Source organism: Lissotriton helveticus, chromosome 3_1 (assembly GCF_964261635.1).
Source record: "Lissotriton helveticus chromosome 3_1, aLisHel1.1, whole genome shotgun sequence".
NCBI classification, from domain to species: Eukaryota; Metazoa; Chordata; class Amphibia; order Caudata; family Salamandridae; genus Lissotriton; species Lissotriton helveticus.
The window spans coordinates 899,101,237-899,125,919 of NC_136061.1; the positions used below are offsets into that span (position 1 = coordinate 899,101,237).

General features: G+C 41.3%; 1 protein-coding gene across 3 annotated transcripts in view; it reads left to right on the plus strand.

Annotated features, from left to right (window-relative positions):
• The window catches only part of FHL3 (four and a half LIM domains 3), a 259,663-nt gene that overhangs the window by 188,890 nt on the left and 46,090 nt on the right, over positions 1-24,683 (plus strand). For all 3 annotated transcript variants that reach the window (XM_078681236.1, XM_078681234.1, XM_078681235.1), the window contains 2 exons: positions 8,926-9,107; positions 13,836-14,010. In XM_078681236.1, the coding sequence (XP_078537362.1) occupies positions 8,952-9,107; positions 13,836-14,010 (331 nt within the window). In that variant the 5' untranslated portion in view covers positions 8,926-8,951. The remainder of the gene's footprint in view (positions 1-8,925; positions 9,108-13,835; positions 14,011-24,683) is intronic.

The window sequence follows — 24,683 nt, forward strand, 5'->3', positions numbered from 1 at the left end:
AAAAACCTCCTGTATTGGTCAGTCTGCAACCAGCACTCAGGGGCGTACTTTCAGGGGAAGTGTTTGGGGTATGACACCCCACAGATAAATTCATTCTTGCTGTGGTAGTTTGGTCTGGGGGGCAATGAGTTGGATTTGCTGTCAATGTCGATTTTTCTGGTCAGGAGTTGAGAATGAAAGGCGGCAACACAGTGAACTTTGATGTAGAGAGAGAGAAAGCAACAGAAATAACCTGGTGGCCAAATTTCAAAATATGAACTCAAATAAAGTGGAATAAATACCGCCTTCCCTCGTTGCCCAAATTATGTGATCACAGGAACATATTTTATTTCAAAGAACCTCCTTTTTCTTTATCACATATGAGCGCACTTTTAAATACTTGGACTTCCTAATGCAAACCAGGACTGACCCTGTTCCTCATGGAAACAGTCAATCCCAAACCTTGGCCATCTCACCCCTCCACCCTGCAGTCCACTGCTTTTTTTAGTCGGGAAATTTGAGATTCAAAACCCCTCAATTCCTGAATCTCACTGATTTAGCTACGCCCACGCCAGCACTCCTTTTCAGCCTTGTGCTCCGAAAAGGGCTTCCAGAATCTCAATACACATTGGAGAGCATCATGACTCTGCCACGCTCTGAAGCTGTACATAAATGTGGCACGCTCTGTAACTCTGTCCATGTGTCTCACACAACTGCACTGTTGGTGGGAAGTGTTTCTGGGACATTGCCAAGGATAGGTTGGTGGAAGTCACTTCTCTACTTCTAGAAATTGAAGTATCCAATGCATGGGGGGCTCAATCTATTTCAGATGCCCGTTTCTAGTTTTGAACAGCACTCCCGGTGTCATTATTCAAAATAAGTTAAGTGCATAAAAAGACATCTTGATAATTCCTTGATGTCTTTGGGGGCACAATTGTACATTAATAAGCACTACCTACAGAACCTTTGACTCTCTGGCGATATTTATTGGCAGACTCTTATAGTGGGGACATGTAGGTATTTTTTATACGTAAGTGAGCATTGTGCCCACACAGACCAAATGTGCAAATAATCAATGATTTTGGGGTTAAAAGTGCCACGGTGATTTCCATGTCAACAAACCTAATTTGCCCAGGCATAAATACGTAAAGGGGAGTTGTAGTGTTAACCTCCATGTCTGAAAGGGGTTAGGGAGAGGAGGGCTTGAAGCACGTGCTAACAGTGGCCAGCAGCCAGAGAATGTGTGACCAGTAACAAATGGCGTCTTTTATTTATTGATTTGTAGTTTTCTTCAAAATATGTAAATGTTGAAACATCTTTTTATGAGTTCCATATCCCCTTCAAGTACAAGAAATCGTAGGTTATTTACAGAGTTGTGTAAATAATGCAATGACCAGTTTCTCCAAGTAAAAACCATTAAGTGTGACAGGAATGCCCAGTCATGGTGGCATGCTGACTTCCATTGAACTCACGCTGTCTATCACCGGTGATACCCAAATAGGCGAAAATCCATCTTGGTTGCTTGCATTGTCCAGCCTTAACTGGCCTGACGGTTCTAGCTGGATTGGTCCTATTGGAGCTGGACTTAGGCTGATTTGCATATGGCTGGTCTATGCCTAAAGTGGGCTAGTGGGCAAAAAACAATGGACTGGAATGCAGCCCCAAATTACTAGTGGCTGAATTCATTCAAGCATTCTATCTATCATTTTATTTAATAAATAGAGCAATATTTCTGACCAGTTGCACATAGTGTTCATTGGGCTTCAGAGCCCCAAAATGCACCTCGTCCTCCTAAATATTACAAAAAGAGGAAACCCGATAGACCAAAATAGCAAAAGAGTAGACGGGAAGCTGTGATTGCAACATCCCATCTGCTATAATCTCTTTGAACCAAGGAACCGCAGCTACAGCTTTGGAATGTGTATTTTTGGACGGCCTCTTCCTCTGCCGGTGCTTCCTGGTTTTAAATAATGCACGAGGCACTGCCTTGCCTGCAAAGTCTCTTCGGCTACCTCTTCAAAGCTGCTAAAAAAACACTGAAGTATATTGAGAAGCACGCGCTGCAGCGTTATTTTCCCAATAAAATGCCTTAGTATTGTCCCACTGGCCTTTTTCTTGCCGCTCCTTAGAAACAGTAAGTGCTCTTTTTGGGTACTTACGGAACTCTATATGGATCAGTTAGTTTAGTTAAGGCTTTTGTTGTATAGCTTGCATTTTTTTGGGTCAGTTCATAACTCCATGTGCGTACAGAAATCTAAATCTATTGCATATCAATTAAAATATAGTTTTGATAGTTTATCGCTTTCTCCGTTTTTTAAACATATTTTTTCTGTTTATTTAAAGCCATTTTTTTACTGAGGGGTATTACTTTTTTTGTTAACTATGGCGTCTTCTATTCACTTTTCCAATTTGTTTTATTTAGTTGTTGTCTTGATAAAGAGGCCTCGAGGTAATTGTAGCACGTGGAAGCTAAGGGTATGAGTACGTGCATATCCTCATCCGCCCCTTATCCCAGGGGGCCACAGTTGTTATCCATGGCAGTCCCTGGTTGGCTGGAACTCTTGGAGAGGTCGCATGTCTTGGCCTCCTTATGGTTTTGATGTAAAGATTCATAAACATCACATCTAATCTTGTGTGACTCATTCCGTCTTTGGAGTTGCTGTGGTCTAGTATGACATTGTCTTGGACGGGAACCAATTAAAATTAGAGCTTCATGATTTCAAGGTCTCTAGGATGGGCGGAAATAATATATACAGTCTTTTTATCTCAGCACCATGGTACATTTAGCTTTGTTTATCAAGCCTAAATCGAGGACTGCGATATCACAATGTAGACAAAAAAAACAAAAGTACAGGAGTTATTTCTGTCAGTACTACTCTTTAAGCATGCATAACTGTTCACGGGGGAACTGTGGTCCACCACCCTTAGTGGTGTATAATACCTGGTTCCTATAGCTAAATACCGGGTTGTGTTACACTCAACGTTTGTCATTAAAATCACTTCAGATTCAAATATTTATACGTATTAAGGACAAATGCCTATTTTTGCATTAGTGATTGTCACTCATGATCTGGACAGAAGTTGTTGTCAGGGGGTAGGTGTGTCCAAATATCCCCCAAAAGACCCACCACCCCCAATTTCTGATAAAAGATCACGCTGTGGATGCTTTTACACTTTAGGGAGACCAGGCTGCCTATATCCTGTTTTCAGTTATGTATTTGATTGCATTTTATAAGGAACAAGTGAACATAACTCAATGTTAAATTGTTAAGTATGGGTTGAGTTGTCTACTTTATAGAATAATAATGGTGAAAAAAATGTTTGTAAATCGAAGGGGTGGGCCTGATCACATTTTCTTTTTTACATGGGGGGGTTGCATTAAAAAGTTTAAAGAATTTTGGTTTGCAGTCTCTAGTTAATGGAACAAATCAGTGCTAAATTTGTAAAAAGATAATTGCAGTGGCTCAAAAATTGGCTCATCAGTTTGTGGGTGGCCCTAACTAATTTCAGGGGTGGCGAATACTAAGGCTTGCGTAGACTTGATTCCTCCTCATGCCTCTTTCATTCATACCAGGCATTCCCTGTCCTTTCATATCACTCTCTCAGATTATTTTTAATCCCTTATTCCCAGTCTTTCTCTTCCTCCATATTTTCCCACTTTGGTGTTTTCCTCCGTCTTGCACTGGGTCAAATTCTGATTATGAAATATAAGTTTTGGACCCAAGAAATGAGTGCCGGTGGACCCCACCTGCAATTACCTTCTCAGATTAAGCAATGAAACAGGTACCTCATTAGTGTTGTAATCTCTCTTTGTAAATATTTATTTTACCCTTTTCCTAACCCCCTGGTTATCAAGTGTGTTTATTTAAAGTTGGTATGTTCCTAGCTGGCCCCTACCATTGTTATGATTGTTCCTTGATCCATGGAACACCTGAAATTCCTGGGAGTGCGAGTTAGAATGTTCGGGTCAGTCAGCTGGGAGACTTGTGTGACCTCAGAAGCCCTGCTTTTTGGGAACATTTTATGTGCATAATAAAGAGCTCTAACCAATGCTGGATTCCTGGATTTCTTCACATTTTAATATTTCTCTTCAATTGGTTTGTTACCCTGGGACTGAGGCACATGTAGTAGGCTCTGATGTGCAAACCTATGGTGGTTAAAACCTAGTTTGAGTTTCAAAAGTGGCAAGAAAAGTATTAGATCTATGTACTGCTTTCTGGAAGTTTCTCTTGGTCTGATCATCCCATCCCGACTGTTCTATAAAACGTACAGGCTGCAGATCTTTTGTTACTTTTATAATTTTCTCCAGGGTTGGATTGTTTGACTGATGACTCACTGGACTCCTCTCGGTAAACCAGCCCAGTAACTGTTTTTTTAAATGCCATGATGGCGTAATACCAGTATCATAGGAGTGTTCCATTACTACATCAAATCCACTACATCGACTTACCATTACTTAGACACAATTACATTAGCACAGATAGGATTGGGGTAAAAAGTAGTGGTAGGTCTCGGCCTAGTGTTGGTGTAAGATATATGATTACATTTGGATAATGGGTAGGGTTGGGCTCAGTTTTGGACTTAGATTAAATGTAGTGTAAGAGGTAGGAGTAGGGTTAGAAGGAGTGTGGGTGTTAGTGTTATGCCTAAGGTAGTTTCTAGGATTAGGCTTAGGGTGAGGGCTACGGTTAAGCTTTGTTTAGGGCTTAGAGTTAAGGTTAATGTGGTGTAAGGGGTAGGAGTAGGGTTAGAAGGAGTGTGTGTGCCAGGGTTAGTGTATGTTTTAGGTTTAGGATGAGAGGTAGGGATAGGATCATTGGAGCTCTTCTTATGTACATTACTTACAAAGTAGACAGCGTAGCGGTAGAAGGATGTAGTGGTTTCTCTATGGCGGTCAGTCTCCGAGGCAACATTCATGTAACTTATGTCTAACTCGAGACTTCCCCAGCTCATGCCTGTTGGCTTAAAAACAAATCTCCCTTTGGCTGAACGGCAATGATTACATGGCGGTTTCCTGAATTACTTACTCACAATAAGGACGGGAAGGAAAGCGTCCAGATATGGATTTCTCATTTGAACGTGTTGGCACCTGGCGTCTGAATTCTCTTTTATTGCACAAGGGATGCAATGATAACTTCCTGTTCGGTCACGCCTCAAATGAACGCGTCAATGATACCTGATCATGTGCCGTCAGAGGTGACTGTGCTAGTTAATAGAGTGCGAGGTGCATTAGAGTTTCCCATAAAGTGTGCTTGGCTGGATTATTCATAGACAGGGCTTGAATGACTCAGACCTATTTTCCAGCAGAGTTGCATGTGCCTGAATATAAATTTAAGCACGTACTTAAATCGGCAAGCCTGTGGTTGTTTGCTTAAATGACCAGTGATGTTCCTAAGTCTTATTAAACTCACTCCGATTACCGCTGACTTATCACCTTTAAGCTTACTCAAGTTCGGTGGAATCAAGACCAGCTGAAACTTAATGTGGCACATTTGTTGTCTTCCAGTGGTTCTCTTTGTGAGGGTACTTCACTCACTACTCAACCCTACCAAGGCTGCATGTTGCCATATATGATTGGAGTGATCCACTATGATCCTTACTAAACGAAAGCATTGGCAAAGTCAGTAGATCAACTTTTTGATCTGTGCCAGTGCTTTTTATGCTGTGCATCATGGGCGAAAAAAGCAGGAAAAAAGCACAATGACATTGCTGGCAGCTGACACATTTCTGATATGTGCATATATGTGTGATGCTGTATGCACGGTGCTGCTGTAAATGGCAGCTGCATAGCTTCCTAAATAAAATATAAATAAATAAATAAAAATATGTCACACACCACTAAAGGTTCGAATACAAAGCCAGCCAAGGGTAAGCAAGCAGGCTGTAAGTCCACTGTAGGTTTTTGGTATGCTCCACAAGAGGCTTGTTTGTATTCTAGTAGGTAAGACCTAATGATAGGTGATGGAGTTCACATCCTCCTGAATCAGTCCACTGGTATACCACTCTTATTTCCCAAAATAACTCGGGATGTTGACAAATGATATTCTGCACAATTCACTGTTTATATATTTTTTTATTTCATTGCCTTCACTTTACCAAAATACAACTGTAAAAGGAAACTACCCCAAAGACTGTGCGTTCCAAAGGCAGCTACTAACTAGAAAGCATAGAGGTTCATCGAACACCTGCTGGGCATGAATACATGGACAATAAAATCAAGAGGAATAATTGCAGTTGATGCACGACTATTGTTCGCTTGTCCTTCTGATTTTTACAGTCACTGGTTGCAAATAAGCTTGTTCTTCACTAATGACGCCCAGTGCCTCATCTACTATACTCGGTGTCTTGTATATAGACTGTTCCTCAAGTCTACATTTGAAAAAAGCACTGTCTACCTCTGCTGGAGCAAAGACCCTTTGCAGCTCCTGGTGCTGACTTTCCAATCTTTGATTGTTTGGAACCAGGTTAGTTGGCAGCTTCTGCAGCTTTTTTGTCACCAGAACACTCCCAACCTTGTGTGATCCCTTCGGTTGTGGTGCGAGGACACGAGGTGCTGCTGTTTAGTTACACACACAGTGCTTGGTAGTTCCTTGTGTTCTTCACTCTGGTGGGTTTTCCCGTTTTATATTGTAGGGACCTGGATGAAGGATGTATAGGATGGAAAGGCGCAGAATGTGACGTATTTGGTCCCTTACAAGCCACCTCCAAAGGCCCCTGGTGATAACATCCTTGGTATCTCAGTGTTTAAATGTTCAGGGCGTCTCTGCGCAGGTGTATACATGCTGCATTTTATGTTTTTATGTAAATTGTACGAATTCCCCCGCAAACGCTATTTGGTCCCTCTTTTAAAAAAACTTAATTTTTGTCAGGTTAGGCCAGCTATGATGTATTTACAATTACTGTATGGCGATTGTATACTTTTTATACTAGAATTCTTAAAATCAGTTGTTAAGTATAGGAAGTCTATGGACTTATAATGAATTCTTTTTAAAAATGTTATAGTATTTTTATTAACTGTATGCTGCTATATAAGAACGCACTGTCACTCTCTTCCTTTTATATATTGCCGTCTCAATGTATCGTAACAATTATTATTTAGTGTTTTAAATTAATTATTGATTATACTCTGTTGTTGATATTATCTTCCACAATTAATTTTTATCCTGATGCATTTGTTTGTGCAACTTTTATGGTTTTTAATTCAAAACCGAAATAAAGTTTCTTGGATTGAATTGTATACTGCTCTTGGTGAACTGAATCAACTCTAGGTGTGTTTGCAGTTTTATGGCATACAGGTAATGTCTGTGAAAACTGGGGGACTGCAGAAATCCACAGCAGGCGGTTCTTGCTTGCATTGCCCACTCTTAGACTGCCTTGTCAGGAGAACTAGTCTCAGCCAGACAGTTGTCTACTGACTCCATGACAAAATTACCTTCATACGGTACTGGTCTTTTAATCAACAGCACGCTGCAGGCCAGGATGGTAGCTTTGCCTTGTCTGGTGCTTGCTTGCAGATGTCAGCATGCACTGTTCTGGCTAAAGAGCCAGATTTTGGTAAAGTTGCTCTGATGACAGGGTGCCATTTGGTAAATGTGCTCCATGCTCATTGAAGCATAGGCCTTTATTTTGAGATTTAATCGTCCAAACAAATCTTTGCATGGTAGGGATAAATAGGCAAAAAGGCACCATCGCCAAGGACTATTACATGCATACCTAAGCTGTTGAATGACAGCAAATGCTTTCCGGTGAGAAAAATGTATATGGATGAGTGCGCAACTAGATCTAAACTGCCTTCTAACCATGGACCATATTGGAGTTTATTCTGGGTCCCAGCCATGACAAGTCATTATATCTGTGTATACCTGGAGGGCACAACAATAGAGCTAAGCGTTCCGGAGCATAGTGTCCCATGTGTTTGTTTCTTGAATTAATTGTGATGTGGACATAGTAGAATTTGTGAAAAGTCTGGTCGGGTGTGTCGACTAATGCGAGTTCAATGGAAACAATTGGGAGAAAATGGAGGAGCAGAAATGAACTGCTTCTCAGGGCAAGCATGTTAGCTGGTGTACATATGTTAACGTTTTTTTTTCTTTTAAGTTGCCACAATGAGAAAATGCAAATAAACTATTTTATATGTGTTGGAAGGACGCAGTAAGCAGTGAAAGAAGCTGGGCGTTGTCTTTAATGAAAATTATTACGGTGCATAAAGATATGCATAAGAAAGATGAGTAATGTTTCGTGCTAGCCTTCCGCCCTAAATTAGTATTGAAATCTGTTTTTTTTTTACAATTGCAAAAGCTAACAGAGTATCTGTTGCACAAACCTTCAGTAACACTGACTATAGGAAGGCTGGGAAGAAGTGATACATTTCAATATGTATATAAATTACCCAATCTGAGATTGTGGTCAAGAGTATTAAAGTTTAGGTTGTAAGTTGTAACCCTATCTTTTGAATTTCCAAATTCTGTGGTAAGATGCATATGAATGAGGGGTATTGTCCCTGTTTACTGAATGCCAAATACACCTTACCTCGTGTATTATTTGATTATTTACGGATATTTGGAAACCAATACTAAAACCTTTCTATATAAAATACGGTATTTTTACTTGATCCTCTGCTCTTAATCTCTAAACCAATCTGTATTTTTCAGATGTAACCATTGCATTCAGGTGCTTTTTAGATGCTATTTCACATACCGTTTCATCATTTCGATGATAATATTGATAGTAATGTTTTGTGTGTATATAAATACACACACCAAGCCTATATATAAACTCTATGTACATATGGGGTACAGACACTCACACTCCATAGAGCTTATATATAGGTTCTATGGACATATTTGTCTCTTTAAGAACATTTTGTGCCCTGAAGCTTCTCATGAGAAGCATTCGAGAACTAATATATATGGGATCCGTCTTCTTATGTCATTGTGCTTTTTCCAGAGGAACAGGACAAAGACGCCAGAGCCATGAGTGAGCCTTTTGACTGCGACAACTGCAAAGAGTCCTTGTATGGGAGGAAGTACATTCAGATGGAAGAAGGCCCTTACTGCATCCCCTGCTATGACAGCCATTTTGCCAACACCTGCGATGAATGCAAGGAGCTGATTGGCCATGATGCGAGGGTAAATAGGACAATTCCCAGACCGTTCTGAATTAACAATCAAGATTTCTTTTATTTATATTGCTTTCATGCTGCATGAAATAAAATGATACAAGTGTTGGAGGACTATGCCCTTTTGACCATGTTTCACAATGTATAAGAAGTCTAGTTCGTGCAGAGAAGCCCTTAGTCACATTCCACTTAATTATTTGAAAGACTTTGGAGCAGGACACTTTTGCTGTGTATAATCCAACAGAATTGCTCATGTAATTGTTGGTAAAGTAAATTATATTTCTTGCAGGCCAACCATGACAGTAATGTTTGATTTCAAAATGAGCTATTATATTTGAATGTTTAGCCAAAGCTATTTCTGCCTACTACATCAACTATATTTTCCTAAAGAGGGTTTTGCAAGTGATATCCGAATAAATCACTAGAGGCACAAGGAATCACGATAGTATTGTCCTTGACGGGTTCAGGTTTGCCGTGAGGTAGTCCATGCCCTTTGCACCTTGTGGCCGCGGAAGTGGAGGCTATATGGGCATCTTCTCAAGCCTTGAATGGTGGCACCATAACCTCAGCTGCTACAAGGCTGACCACCTGGCAGCTGACAAAAAGAACTACTACAAGACTCTGAATGGAACCATCCTAGCTCATCATGAATTGGAATAGTTCTGAGCGTTTTCCTTTTAGAAACAGAGAACTGACCACCCACCGACACTGATGACTGTTCCTTTTAAATACATGAAATGAGTTTGGTAGGTGCAGCTCTGCTCCGGATACATTGAATTGTGCCTTTTTCGATACTGGTGTGCTTCATCGCAAAAACTATACTCGCTGTCAATCGACATATTTTGAAAAAAGGTAAATGATTTGTCACATTTTTTTTTGTCCTCATACCACCATTGTATGTAAACTACAGCCTGTCAACCGTCCTGTACCTCCCTCCCCAGGCTATTTGTGATATCTCAATAGTCCTATGTACCAGCCCATCCAGTACCCTGGTTGCTAGTTCCACGCAGGTGTAATCATGGGACTGAATGATTTGTCACATTGACGAGGAATACCGGGGCCATGGAGCAATTTCATGCAGGATGGCCAATTGAGTTACATAGTGAGTACATATACTAGCTGCCCACTGTGCCTGACCTTCATGGACTTGTCTACTGCCTTTGATTGCCTAAACAGAAATAGGCTGTGGTTGGTGTAAATTAAATTAGGGGTAGATGTTGCATTAGTCAACTTCCTGCATGGAAATGTGGCTGCCAGGGTACGATACGCCCAGTCAGGTGAATTTTCTGATGTCTTTCTGTGAGCAAGTGGGGTGCATCACGGGTGCGTATTGACACTAATACTTTTCATTCTATATATTACTGATCTGAATGACTCATCAGGGATGTTCTGAAAATTGCTGACTCTGATGTCCCAGCTTTATTATATGCTGACGACGCAGTTTTGTTAGCTAGAACTCCATGTGCACTATGTAATCTGGTGGAATCTTTTGTATAATTTATGTGTACTTTAGACATGAAAACACATTTCAGGAAACCACATATTATGGCATGAGGACCCAGTTAGAAAGAACGGAAAGTTTTAAAACTGAGCGAAAATCCTCTTAATGCAGTTGTGAATTTCTGCTACATGAGCCTGGTGTTTGACTCAAGTAATTCCTGGTAGACACAGGTAAATGCAGCACAGGGTAAACTCGGAAGCCAGCAGGCTCTCTTTTTAACTTAGCTAAGAAGGACGGTAGGTCTACAATTTCCCCATTATTAAAGTGTATAAAAATCAATGTGTTACCACAGCTACATATGGAGCAGGGGTGTGGGGATGCCATAATGCTGCTGCCATACAATTAGAAGAAAATAGAAGTTGCTTCCGCCTTCAAGTGCTAACTTCATTCTCCACACCAAACTCAATTTTGAGCACATTTTATATAGTATTAAACTGGCACACCTCCTGCTCTGAGTGTGTGTGTGGAGTAATAACAAGGCAAGTTTCAGCTGGGCAGTAATAAAGGACTGTCTTAGTCTGGATAAGGGGCTTTCCATTTCCTGGGTGAATTAAGTCAGCAAATCTGGCAGATATCGGTCTCCCTGAACTGTTTAGTACCCCTGGTTCAATGACTAATACTGAAAAAAGGGTGATCAAGCAGGGGTTTGCTGAAAGCACTTCTTCACAGAGGATTTAGGATGCCGACACAGGATAGTGTTCTGTATCTTACTATAGAGTTAATCCGCAGAAAGAGGTCTCTCCTTTATAGGTTTTAGATCGGGGATGGTTTGGCGTATAGAATAATTTTATATGGGTCTAATGCGTGGTGCAGTTTGCTGCCCCCTTTTCCTTGCAATGGTAGGGCAGAACAATTGTTGCTGCACTGTACATTTCTTGTATTTTTTATCGTAAGTTTTTTCAGCTTTGTCGCACACCTATATTGAAATAGTTAGCCTTTCAAAACTGTAGATTGGTTTTAATCTTTCGTCAAATCTTAAACAGGCCTGATATTTGTTACAGCTTGTGCTGTTATCTCAAGCTGGCCTTCGGTAGTAGAAAATTAATGGAGGGGAGTTAGCCGAGTAGGTGTGACATTTAGGGGATATTCTTATATTCTTTTTAAATTCAACATCGTTTTATGTGATCGATCTCTTTGATTTTAAGGCTTATTTAGGCATTTGTTTTTTATCTAAAATGTATAGTTGTATTTCTTTATCCTGTGCTTTTATGATCTTTTTAAGATCAAATAGAGATTATTGAAACTGAACATTGAGTTAAATGCTCCTGCATATGTCTAGGCGCACATGTTTTAATCTGGCAGGGTCAACTAAGCTGTCCATTACTCTGTGGTTGATAATTGATTACAATTAAATTGGATAATAAAAAGACTTGCCATTTACATTACAAAATTATTATTATTTTCTTTTAGTTGACAGTATTTTGTTGAGATACTTTCCCTATGATGGAGTTATCTCTGTTCCACGGTGTTTCTTGCAAAGGTGATCACACTGACGGGGAGACAATTGTTATTGTTTAAGGAAGTGAAAATGTTTGTATAATTAAATTTAAGGACGGTTTAATGCTTCCTTTTCCTTATAATAAAATTTCTATCTTTCATGTACACCGGTCTTATGAAAAAATACTTTAAAAAAGTAAAAAATTGGGACCCTAGATCTGACAAGGTAAAAACGGGAAGAATGAAATCAAATTGTGAATATTTGTTTGCAATACATACGGATGTTTCTGTGAAACTTAATTGTTGTCTGTGTGAAGTTGTCAGCACATCAGCGGTAACCTGTGATCTTTGAGGACAAGACCCATGCCCTATTTTCAGGATAGCGGAGATCTACTGAAATGATTCACATTTGAATTAATTTTTTCAGCGTTTTTTGCATGTGGAGGTCATGGAAATCAGGCATGGGTCATCTCTCTTAATCCAATGTTGGGCACCCGTGGAGATCACCCTTGGTGTAAGGGTAGAGTTTTGTGCCTTCTTCACAGTGCAGGTGGCTTGGAAATAACATATTAACTTACCTTAAGTACAGGTGTCAGTGATGTTGTTGGCAGTTTGCATTATTGAACACTCAAAGCCTTCCTTGAATGCAGAAAATGATGGACTGAAAGAGGAGTGAAATATTAGAAAATGACATAGTTTAACCAAGTCATACAATATAACAAAAACTGACGTACGTAGTCTTTGTCTAGTTCATCATAAGCAAGTCTAAATAGACCAAAAGCATTTGAACCCCTCCACAATTCCCAACGTTGCATATGCTGGCAGGTTTGGCCCTGTTAAAAAGGAATTGAAGTAACTTTTTTTTAAAAAGCATATTGTTTAAGAGCTGGAGTATTTGAACAGTGGATGCAAGTTACTATCAGTAATAGCCATGCCACCCCCACAAAGAGTCGTCATAGCATCACGAAGGCATTGAAGGGACAGTCTGTTGCAAAGACTGGACTGTGATTTCCTATTGTCATTTCATTAAATATAGAACTATTGTGAGGTTTTCTTCTCATACTGCTTAGAAAAATCAAACTACACACGCACAGGCAGATGTGTTAGCGTGTGACATTTAATCTGTCTAGGATGATTTCAAGTCCTGTAGCCTCCTTTAGCAGCCATCTTGTACCTCGTCTCCATCTTGGATTTCCTCCAAACTGTTCCTCCTATTTCTTTCCAGTTGGCATTGATTTTTTTTTCTTTCTTCTGTAAAGTTTTAGGAATTGTAAAACCCTCTGTTGCGTTCTGTTCTGCCTTCTTGGTCACTTTTCTGTTGCTCTTCTGCTCTTTTGATTTAACAATACAAAAGTGTTGTATACCTTTTGCGAGTCTCCCCATCCTTCACTTCCCCTACTTCTTTACAGCTCTACCCTCCCCTTCAGATGAACATTTGATTTAGATTTGCATAGTATAGGAGGGGTGTGGTGGTCAAGGAAGGTAAACGTGCTTTATGGCCCAAGTTAGTGACCCCCATTAAAACTTGTTTGATCTTGGGCAGGCTACTGTATCGCCCTCTAGCATATGTTAGTAGTTAAATTTGAGGAAAGTTGAGACCAAAACATTCCTCTGGTGTGCAGATTGTTGTCGATCCACCTGTGCACGTCTTTGCAATAATTCTGATTAATATGGGTATTGTTACCAGCGTTGGATTTTGATGATGTCATTGCCGCAAATATGAGTTTTTTTGCAGTATGAAAGACATTGATTGTTCTTTTTACCCAGCTAACATTCTTTCCCTGTTTTTGCGTCTGGTAGGAACTGTACTACGAGGATCGCCATTACCACGAGCACTGCTTCCGGTGCTTCCGCTGCGACCGCTCCCTGGCAGACGAGCCCTTCACTTGCCAAGACGAAGAACTTCTCTGCAATGACTGCTACTGCAGCGAGTTCTCCTCCAAATGTGTGAGCTGTGATAAGACGGTCATGCCAGGTGAGCTATGCTTACAGCAGAGCTTTAAGTGGGATGAAAACACTTGGGGGAGGGGTCTCTCAAAGGGGCGTGGCCGATGTAATTAAGGGTGTGGCTTATAAACACTAAGCTAAAACGCTGTGCTTGCCGTAGTGTGCCGCCCAACTGGTATTTCGCTGTTTCTGGCATTGCATCTAGATATATAATACAAGTACATTACACCTACAACAAGCAAGTACTATTGGCTTTGTCAATGGTTGTTACTAGTTGCATAAGATAAATAGGCAACAACTATGGCTGTGTTGTATATAACATTGAATATGCTGCAGTTCTGAAATCATGAGTCTGGGTAAGAACTTAGAGTATCTTTGACATTACCTGAAAGGCATTGAAGTGTGGTACTGCTGCAGAGGGAAGATTTTTTTTCACCCTGAGGATGAAGGCCAAAATGGAGAGCCCGATAGGGACCTGTCTCAGCACCTGCTTTTTAGAACTAGCGGTGCTGAGCACCGGCAGGACCCGCCCCACTTTAATCCCAGACTGACAGTCGGCAATATGGGGCTTACATGGTCGCTGCTCTTATCGAAGTTTCATCTGCCTGCATGAAGGTTTGCTGAGGTTTTTCCAGGCCTGGTATGACTGGCCGTTTCTTCTGTGTTTGCCAGGTGTCGTAAGTATAAAACAATTTCCTCCAGGGAAAGAAAAAATACAGTCGGTATTGCCATGTAAGCTGCCTTATTATTAATAAAAACCACAAACCTTCTCAAAACATAAATCTAAAAAATACATTTTGATGAAAGAGCCTGGGGTCCGTAAAAGCATTGGACTTGGTCATAAAGTCAAACCCCTTGTTACACCCCTGGATGAATGTTCTGACTTTGTGCGGAAGCACAGACTGCAGCATTAGGTTTGCCAGAGAGCATTTGGAAATAATCATACCAGTCAGTGATTGGTCGGTTCAATGGTTTGACAAAGGTTTAGAGAGACTTTATTGGCCTGTTATTGATTCCACTATGGCCCAAATAATTGGTGAATGAAAACTCATCTTCATGTGGGCTCTTGTGAAATGTAGTATCCAAAAAAAGACTATAAGTGGGTAAAAGCTGAGTATAACAGTCGAATTGAGACTGCATAGCATCACTAAGTAGAGGGATGACCCCATTAATTGGGCATCAGGCCTTTTTACTCTTTTAACTTTTGCCACACAAAGATTAAATCCTATCGTCTTGTCGGTGAGTTGAATTTTGCTCAACCAATGTGGCTCTGTTATGTAGTTGCACCAAGGGTCTTGATTTCCCGGATTCTCATTTGATCCCACTTAGGGTCTGATGGTAACCTGTGTGATGCCGGTGGTCTGGAATTACCGGGGCCAGAATTGCTGAGTCCGGACAGTACTTACTCCCCTGCACCATCATATTATAAGTTATGGTGTGGGCCCAGAGTGAAGGCAGGTGCCAGGCAGAGGGAGCCTTTCTTTCTCCCCGTGCCACAGGAGGTCCGGCAGGGGCTGTGCTTGTGTCACCCAAGTCACTCCTCATAAGCAAGCCTTGCGAGGAGCCCTGGCGACATGTATGCCTCAGCTGCCGCCCGGCCGTGCCGTGCCCCAGCATGACCACTTTATAAAAAGGGACATACCATAAACCCTTCATGCATTTAGACATCCTAAAGCTACTATAATTAAACCACAATGGAAGATCAGAGTATGCAGAATGGTTGACTCACTTATGACTTATGTGGGAAAGGAACAGGAAATTGCAGATTGTGTCACATAATATAAAGTTTATGCATCAGATTTAAGTGCATTATTAATGAGCTCGTCTGTCATCTTAACTAACATTGATAGAAACAGGACCCAACATGAGTATTTTGAGAAGAAACTACACGTTCAGCAGATCATACTGAGCATGTTATTCACCTGGAATTCATTATTTTGTTGTGCATGGGACCAGATTTTAATAGCGCTGTCCTTTGAGCCAACATTCAAAAATAGAACGTGTTACAGAAATGAACCTACTTTGTACACTTTCTGTAGTCAAAGGAGCACATTTTGTTCCACCCGTTCTATTTATGCTTTCAAATTGAGCTTCATTTTTGCGTTTGCACAAAAAGGCCTCTGGAAGCAACTCTTTCTTATACATATGTCTCATGTGGATACATGTTAAGAGATGAAGCCGGTTTGGCGTTCCTCTAATTTTTGAGTGACCTCCTGAATGTTTCCGTGTTGAGAGCAGAGTGGATCCCGCAAGGATGAACTGGTATCCACACTGACACCCAATACGTGCATCGAAAAGAATCAATCTGGAAACCATCAGTTTATGATATCACCACCACCTGGGCAAAATGATCCTGGCTTCAATATTTGAAGAGTGAAATGAGCAGGTAAAAGGTGCCCAGTTTACAAATGCAGAGTGCCATCCATTGTATTGCACTACGCATGCATTTTAGTTTTTTGCAAAGTTATATCCGTTTGAGACAAAACATTTAGTTTTGCAATCTGCAAGTTACAACCAACGGAACTGGTGAGTGAGAGCCTAAGAATCACATATTTCCCTTGGCCCTGGAAGGGCATATACCATAACCTCTTCGCATCACAGAAGCGAACATGAGCTCTCCGTATTATAGGACCTTACTACTTTTTTATTTTCATGGAAGGTGTGCGTCCTTCCCATGTCAAGTGACTTAATATAATGTATTTATATTATGGGGAATAACACAACCGCTTAACATCTTGGAGTCTAACATGACCTTTTTAATCTCTTAGAACATAATGTCTCATCACGTCATGTGAAATAACATAATTCCTTTATATCATGGAACAACACATGCTTTAAAAAGATAGAAATGTAAAATAATTGATAGGATTGAAAGATTCAAGAAGTGGTTAGTTTCTGCTAAGATCTCATTCCGGGATCTGACATTTCCCTTTAAGGGCCACATTACACAAAGTACCCTAGGGGTGCAACAAGCGTTTGCACCCGCTTTACGTGCCCCCGGGACACTCTGGTAAAACAGAAGGGGCCGCAGATGCTTGTGCGGCCCCTTCTGTAGTACCGACAGCGCGTGCGCGCATAAAGTGCCAGCGCTATCGCCAGAGGGCGTTCCCTCATTAGCCTGGGGGCTTGCCCCATGCAAATGAGGATATCCCTTTGCCTCTGCCCCTGCGCCGTATTACAGACGCGGGAGCAGAGGCCAAGAAGCTCTCAGGAGGTGCACTGCCAGTGCGCCTCTGATGGCATTCCTCTGGAAGGGGGATACAGGGTTAAATGGACCCCCAGACATCCCCTTGCAGGTGGGTAAAGTCACTCACTGCACCCGCCTGTAAGGGGACCGCTCGTCCGCCTTTAAAGTACCGACGGGTTGCCACCTGCACTGTGAAACATGGAGCGGCTTCAAAGCAGCCGATCCGTTTTTCACAGGAATGCGCTGCCCAGAGCTGTGACTTATCTCGTCCTTCAATGCCTCTTATATAGGTGTGGCCCCCCTCACCTGTAAGAATGCTTATAGAAGTGGAATTGATTCTGTCCGTTTGTGAAGATGTCAAATAAAAATGTAGTTTCTCTTCACTGAAGTATGTACACGAGTTTTATTTTCTCTCCTCTTCGAGTGTGTGTAGAAGAGTTGTTGTTCCTCTGGGGTAGCTAAGCTGCGGTTTCCCGCTCCTGAAGGTGCGTAGTGGAGGTGTTGTTTCTTTACTTTGAGATAGAACACTGAGCTGCGGTTTCTTTCCTCCAAGAAAGTGCATACAAGTTCTTTCGTTTCTCTTCCTTTAAAAGTTGTTAACTAAAGATGTGGTTTATTTCTCCTGAAAAGGTATGTAGTAGAGGTGTCATTCTGTCTCAGTAAACACTCCAGATTGATTTTCTTTTTTCCACAGTGTCTGATATGTGTTTCTTTCTCTAATTTGAATACATTTAGCATAGTGTATAATATAACAGTGGTTTCTTTCCTTTTGATTAAATATACCGAAAGCTGCAGTCTTATTGTGTAAAATTGTCTCACAATTGTAGTTCCTAGCCCTGTGTGAAGGCATGAGCAAGAGCTAGTATTTCATGCTCCTATGTAGGTTTGTTCCTGGGCTGTGGTTTCTATTCTTTTGAGCAGACGTTCATTCCTGGGCTGTGGTTTCTATTCTTTTGTGCAGATGTGTTTCCTATGTGAAACTTATTTTCCTCATGAAGTTAAATGCCAAACCTCTGGTTTTTTTTTCTGTTGAGCAGTTATTGTTGTAGTGCCTGGCCTTTTAAGACGGTATGTCATGGAGCAGGGAAACTTATTTCATCCTGAGTAGAGGGGCCCTAGGGTTGTGAATTATTTACTCTTGAGAAGGTATCCTTTTGAGCAGTTGTGTGTAATGCTGTTTTTACTTACCTCTTCACTTGGTGGGTGTCTCATGCGTGTGGTTTTCTTATTATTGACCGAGTCTAATGCCGCAACTGTGCTTTTAAATATATTTTTAAATTTAAAAATCTTATAAAGTGCTGCTGATACCTAAAAAGGTGTCCTGGCACTGATAACTAATGGTGTAAAGCCAGGTTTTTAAGGCATTCCTGAATGGAAGACGTCATTAAATCCATTGAAGAGGATGAGGAAGAATATTCCAAAGACGAGCAGCTTGAATAGACAGTTTGCACTGAGTTATGAGTTTTTTTTTCTTTTTGAGCGGATTTGTCAAAATATTTCTTTCCTTTTGGGTTGGTGTGTCCCATGACTTTGGATTCCTTCTTTAGCCGTTTTATCCCAGTTGCTTGTTTTTCTTCTTGAGGAGGTGTGCCCTATAACTCTGTTTTTCCGCACTTTGGTAGGGGTGTCCCAGGGCTTTGATTTACCTTCTTGAGTAGATGTGTCCCAGGGCTCCTCATTCCCCTCATGAGTAGGTGTACCCTATAGTTTTGTTTTTGCTCTCTTGAGAAGGTGTTACCTAGTACTCCTTTTTCCCACCTTTTTTCTTCCACTCGGTAGCTGTGTCCCAGTGCTCTATTGTTCTTCTCTTGGGTTAGTCTGTCCCAGGGCTGTGAATTCACTTCTTGACCAGATACCTCCCAGTTTCCTGTTTCGCCCTCTTTAGTACTTGTATGAGAGGCCTCTCTCTTCCCCCTCCTCTATAGGTGTGTCCCAGGACTGTTTGCCACCTACTGAGCAAATGTTTGCCAAGATTAATTTATCAGTACTGGTTTCATTCCTCTGGAGCATATGTGCCTTGAGTGGTTTCTTTCCTCATTTTTTGGTGTATTCAGAGTGTGCGGGTTCTTTTCTATTCGCACAATAAATGCCACTGTATTGTTGTTTCTTTTCTCTTGCGAAGGCGTATTCAAGACATGCTGTTTTGTCTACTTTAGCAGATATGAATAATGTTGTTGTTTCTTTCGTCTTGAGTTAGTGTCCCTGGACTGTGGTTCTCTCCTCTTTGGTTGGTGTGCATTGTTTCCTGTTGAGTAGGTGTTGTACAGAGATGTTGTCTCAACAGATGTTTTGTCCATTTATTTGAACTGTACTCTGAGAATGTGTCCTATAGCTGCAGGTTTCCTCCTCTGATTCATGCCTCCAAAGCTGTTATAGATTGTTTTGGAAAGGAGAATCGAAGGTATCCTTTCCCTCTGCTGAGCAAGGGGAGCTTCCAATGGCATCCTCTGGCGATTGAGCACCTGTCCTTGGTGTCAAAGTGAGCTAGTTGAATCCACAAAAAGTCAAACCATGTCGGAACGTGTCGGCAGGAGCAGTGTTGATCTATTCGTTTATTTAGCAGTTTCTTGAAGTCCTAAGAGGTTTCAGCCTCTTTCCTTTTCTCGCCAGTGTCTTTCTTTCTGGTAGAGTAAATCTTTGTACTAAGCGTTTGGCAGGCAGCCACTCAAAACAGCAGTGATCTAAATCTGAATGGCATGATATGTACCATAGCAGAGAAATTAGTTTCCTTTTTGAGTGAGGATTTGACACTGTTGCCGGCGGTAGCCAACTCTCCTCCCTCTTTTTATCTGTTCTCTGATGCATGCTGTAAAGAGCAGAAGGTCCTTTATGGCTCCTATTCAATAAAAACAGGAAGATAAATGGAAAGGAATTGAAGAGATCCAAGAAAAATAAACGGACAGAAAGTGAACTAAAGCAACACCAAGAAGCCCTTGTAAGTCTAATAAAGTCATTGTTGAGCTCACCCTTTGAACATGTCACCTGCTCTCGGACATGAGTGATAATGTCCCTTTTATTATATAGTACTAAATATGAGGGATTTTGCCTGCTTTTGAGTGCTTTCAATTTTGGTGTCAAAGTTGTACATCCAAGGTCACACAGTTATGTCTAGTGGGTAACCCTGAGTTTGAACTGAGGTCTTTGATCTCTCAGCCAATTGTTTAGCCACTAGAGCATGTCTCCTCCTACAGGAAATGTCACGCCAGCAAAGTGGAATCCCGAACGAGTTAGCCCTTCAAACATTTCAATCGGACTATTTATTTATTCCTTATTAAACATCTACTAAAAAGATATCTTTAAATGCAAAACTTGTTTTTATGTATATTTGGGGGTGGACATAAGTGTCAGTATTTGGTGGAGTGGAAACAGTTAGGGTTCTCCAACCTTTTCTTTAGGGAGAGCTACTTCTGCTCAGTGAAAATAAGTGTGAGCTACTGAAAGCCAAGCTACTCATGCAATGTTACCAGACAAACCCACCCCCAGTTTAATTGAATCTAAGCCTAATGGCCATAGATCCAAAGTCCTGAGTTTGAGCAAAATAATTTGACTAGGAGCACTATGACAGGGCTGCCATGTGTGTCAATGAGAGTTTGGTCTTTGGGGATGTATAAACATGTTTGTATGAATGAGATCTATTTGCATTGGTGAATGGGAGTCTGTATCGTATGTACTTGTATTAAAAGACATACCTTTCCCCTTAAGTGGCACTATTACATGTATAACACAAACATACAACCATTTTGAAAATTGGGAGAAATGTAAAGTGCAAAAAAATGTTCTGCAACAAATGCTCCTAATATGGAACCTTTTTCTGCAGTTTAAAATTTCCCATTTTAAAAAATTGCTTTTTTTCTGTTTATAAATATGACACCATGTCTACCAGCTACGGGGATCAAAATACATGCTGTGTGTTATTGTGGCACTTTGCGATGGGAGGAAATGAAACTAAATAGTAAACTTTGTTTATATGGAATTCATAAAACTCATCATTTACATTTTCTCCCGTTTAAAACTGTCACATTTACAAACAGCAGGCATCTTGCACCCAATGACCTGTAGACAGGGTGCCATACTTATATAAAAAAAATACAGCCATATGTTTAAATAGGAGGAATTTAAAGTAAAGGAAACATGCTTCATAAAATATTAGGAGGTAATTGGCTTAATTGAAAGTGGAGAAAACATTCACTCAGTTTCATAGAAATACGTGTATCCACATTAAATGTCTGCCATTTGAAACAAATGACAGTATTTTTCAGCTATAAATATGGCAGTGCCTACTGGCCACAGGGAGCAAGAGGCCTGCTGTTAGTAAATGCAACACTTTGAAATGGTATAAAATAAAATCAAGAGTTAACTTAATCATTAACTCTTCGTTTTAATTTTCTCTCATTTAAAAGCAATCAGGTATATCATTTTGTTCTTATGTTTCAATTCTGAGTTGAGAACCACTTTTATTTAAGAGTTAAATACCTCAGTGCTTCAATTCTGAACCTCTGTGACCCACATGGGTAAATATGACTCTAGCACTCCTCATTATTAGGCTGTTCTATCTGCAGCCTGAAGCCCTTAACTTTAAAAAGAACAGGTTACCCTGTGCTTATTTAAAAATGAACTCAAGTCTATGAACCACTCTGAAGGTGTCTGGGTGCTACTGAAAGCTCAGATTGAATGGATGGAGACCTCTGTGGTCTTTTTTGCAATTTTATGAGGGGGGTTGTTCACACATGGTTGGGTAACAATTTGATTATTTATCGACTGTGGCATATGTGTTAATATGATTGTGAGCGTATGGTCCTGCCATGGAAGTCTATGATCAATAATAGATCGTTTTCTGTTGAGGACAAATGCATATTTATTTAAGCACATGCTGGTGGTGCTTTTTTCCTACTTGAAACACACAACCATTTTCTGAAGCTTGATTGTCTATGAATTTCTTTATTCTATGTGCCCTTGTAGTATCTAGTAAGTTTCAGGATTCCCATAAGACAGTGGTTTCCTCCATGGGCTGGTTCTGAAGGGAGGCCCAGGCCTTTAGGTTGTTAAGTCAGGCTTGTCTCTCGCTCTTCCTTCTTAGTTTTAGTATCTCTTCTTTATCATGCTGTGTGAGCTGACTGGTCAGTAACAGATGTCTCAAGTTCATTTCATAGCTGTTGTCCACATACTTTCAGGGGATCGGGGATTATTTCTCAAAGGTCAAGGTGAGTGACGGGTCCTGGTGCCATTCTTGGCTGCTCCACAGCATCAGGCGAGCCAAGTACAAAAGTTTGCCACTCAATATGAACCTGCCATAAAATACAGAGAGTTGAGCACCTTTCAGCAACCAGATGCATAAGTGCCTCACTGTGCCAGCTCCTCGGGAGGCTTTGGAGTAAGGTCATCGTTGTGTTGCTTGCACTTTTAATTTAATTTAATTGCGGGTTTATATAGCGCTAGGAATCGACTCCCGGAGGAGTATCTCCACGCTTCGACCGCTGGGGAACCCGTCCTGGCTCACTCGTCCTGGCTCACCCTGAGAGATGGTCCCTGATGGGTATCTCTAAGGTGCGACCAAGCATCCCCGGCGGTCTGGGGGGGCCGTTGTGAAGATGAGGCAAGCTGATGCCCAGAGTTGCCGAGTGTGGTTTCTGACTACAGTAGGCACCGAGGCGAGAATTATCGAGTCCGCTGACCCTGGTCCACGACCCTGCCGCGTCGGGAATCGAACCCTGGTCCCAGGCCGTTCTCTGCTTACAGGTCTGCCGCCTCTAACCAGTGAGCCACACTTCTCCTGGACACTTCTTCACTGCACATAGAGCAAGAGTTCAGTCTTCTATAACCACATCACCTCTCAAATTGACAATTATAATGTCATTTGATGCATGTCTCATGCTTATCCCAAGCCAAGATAAACAATGAATGGATTACATCAGATTTGTGTACTGTCAGGTTTCTTATATGCCTGCTTCCAAGCACTGTGCTGCATCGCAAACTTTGTAGTTGTGCAGTTCATGTTCAGAATGTAGTTGAGGGTGGAGTAAGTCTCATCGGAAGAGACCCCAGAACCCCTGTGAGGTACTCATCATTGCATTTTAGTCCATGATTCCATGATTCCTCAGTCAAAATCCATCGTGCACACTTTTGTTTTCAGAAGACTTGTGAGACTCCTGTGATTGTATTCTGCTCTCAGTTTTACATCTCGCGTGTCCAAAGTTTAGGAACCAGAACTCCTTTGTCTGACCTTCATATATTTTGTCACTTGAAGTTTCTAGGTGTGTTGGTAAAAGATGTTTCCATGTGCCACAAGCCTACTGACCTATATTTCCAGTTTCCACAAGGCAATTAACAGTTAATACCTGTGCTCGATGTACATGTGCCCAGTTGGAGGCACATCTTCTCTAAGAAGTCCTGCTGTTCTTTTGCAGAAAAGAGTAGGATGGTGTTTTCAAGCCGGAAGCAGACTAGACAAGAACCATTCTGCACGTCTCAAACCTACATGCAAACATTTTAGAAGAGGGAAGTGGGAGATCTTAAAAAAAAGAATCTGGAGAATATATTCCTCCCATTTACTTCAATTGCGGCCTGCATCGGGCCCAGTGGCATGTATGGGACTTGCAAGTGTGCTGCTGTAGGATTGGATCGCAGAAATACAGACACACAGTTTTTCATTACCTGCCAGGAGCACAGAGAAAGTACTACAGCAGGCAGAGAGAGCGTGACACAAACATGGTGCATTGGCCTGCAGGAGCAGGTTACTAGCAGTGCATAATCCGATTCACTCAAGACCAGTCAGTCCCTGCCGTCTGATACCCTCAGAGGATTCTGTTTTTTGTATGCAGGAATCGGGAGGCAAGAGACTATCCTTGGATTGGTAGTCTCCCGTCTGGATCGGGAGGGTTGGCATGTATGCCCACAGGGTAGCCGAGGATGACCAGGACAAAACAACCGCTGTGCAACAGATAAAAAGCCTTAGCAGGAGAAGGGATTCCAGGCTAGGCGCATTAACTGCTAGATGCACGCAGAATTAACAATAGTCTATCTCTTGTGACTTGAAATCGCCACACCGCAATTCTATGTTGTAAATATGATGGATCTTGGTGAGCATTTCAGTATCCATTTTGGAAAGGAATACAAGAGAATTCGTTGCTTGTGAGGAGATTATTTCACTGGGTTCATCTATGGAAATGGTATGCAGTAAGGTTACCTGATAGCTGCATGCTTTCGGGTACACCATATTTGTCCATGTTTGCTTCTACAGCCGTTTCAATCTTGGTCTTTAGTTCGCTTGAGGCGGATCACAACTATGATTACCAGAATGCATTTATGTCTTGAATGACTGAGGACTGGAACATGAGACCCCTAATGTCATTGAGTCCTCTTGGAAGCCCTACATTGAGCTGAACTGGTGCATGAATCAAGGTGAGGGCTGGGATTCTTCTGGGTGTTTTTTGTGAGAGTGATATATGTGCAAGATTGCCATTCAACAGAAGTGGAGGGGTGCCCCATGTCAAGGGTTAAGGAGTGTTAACAAATGG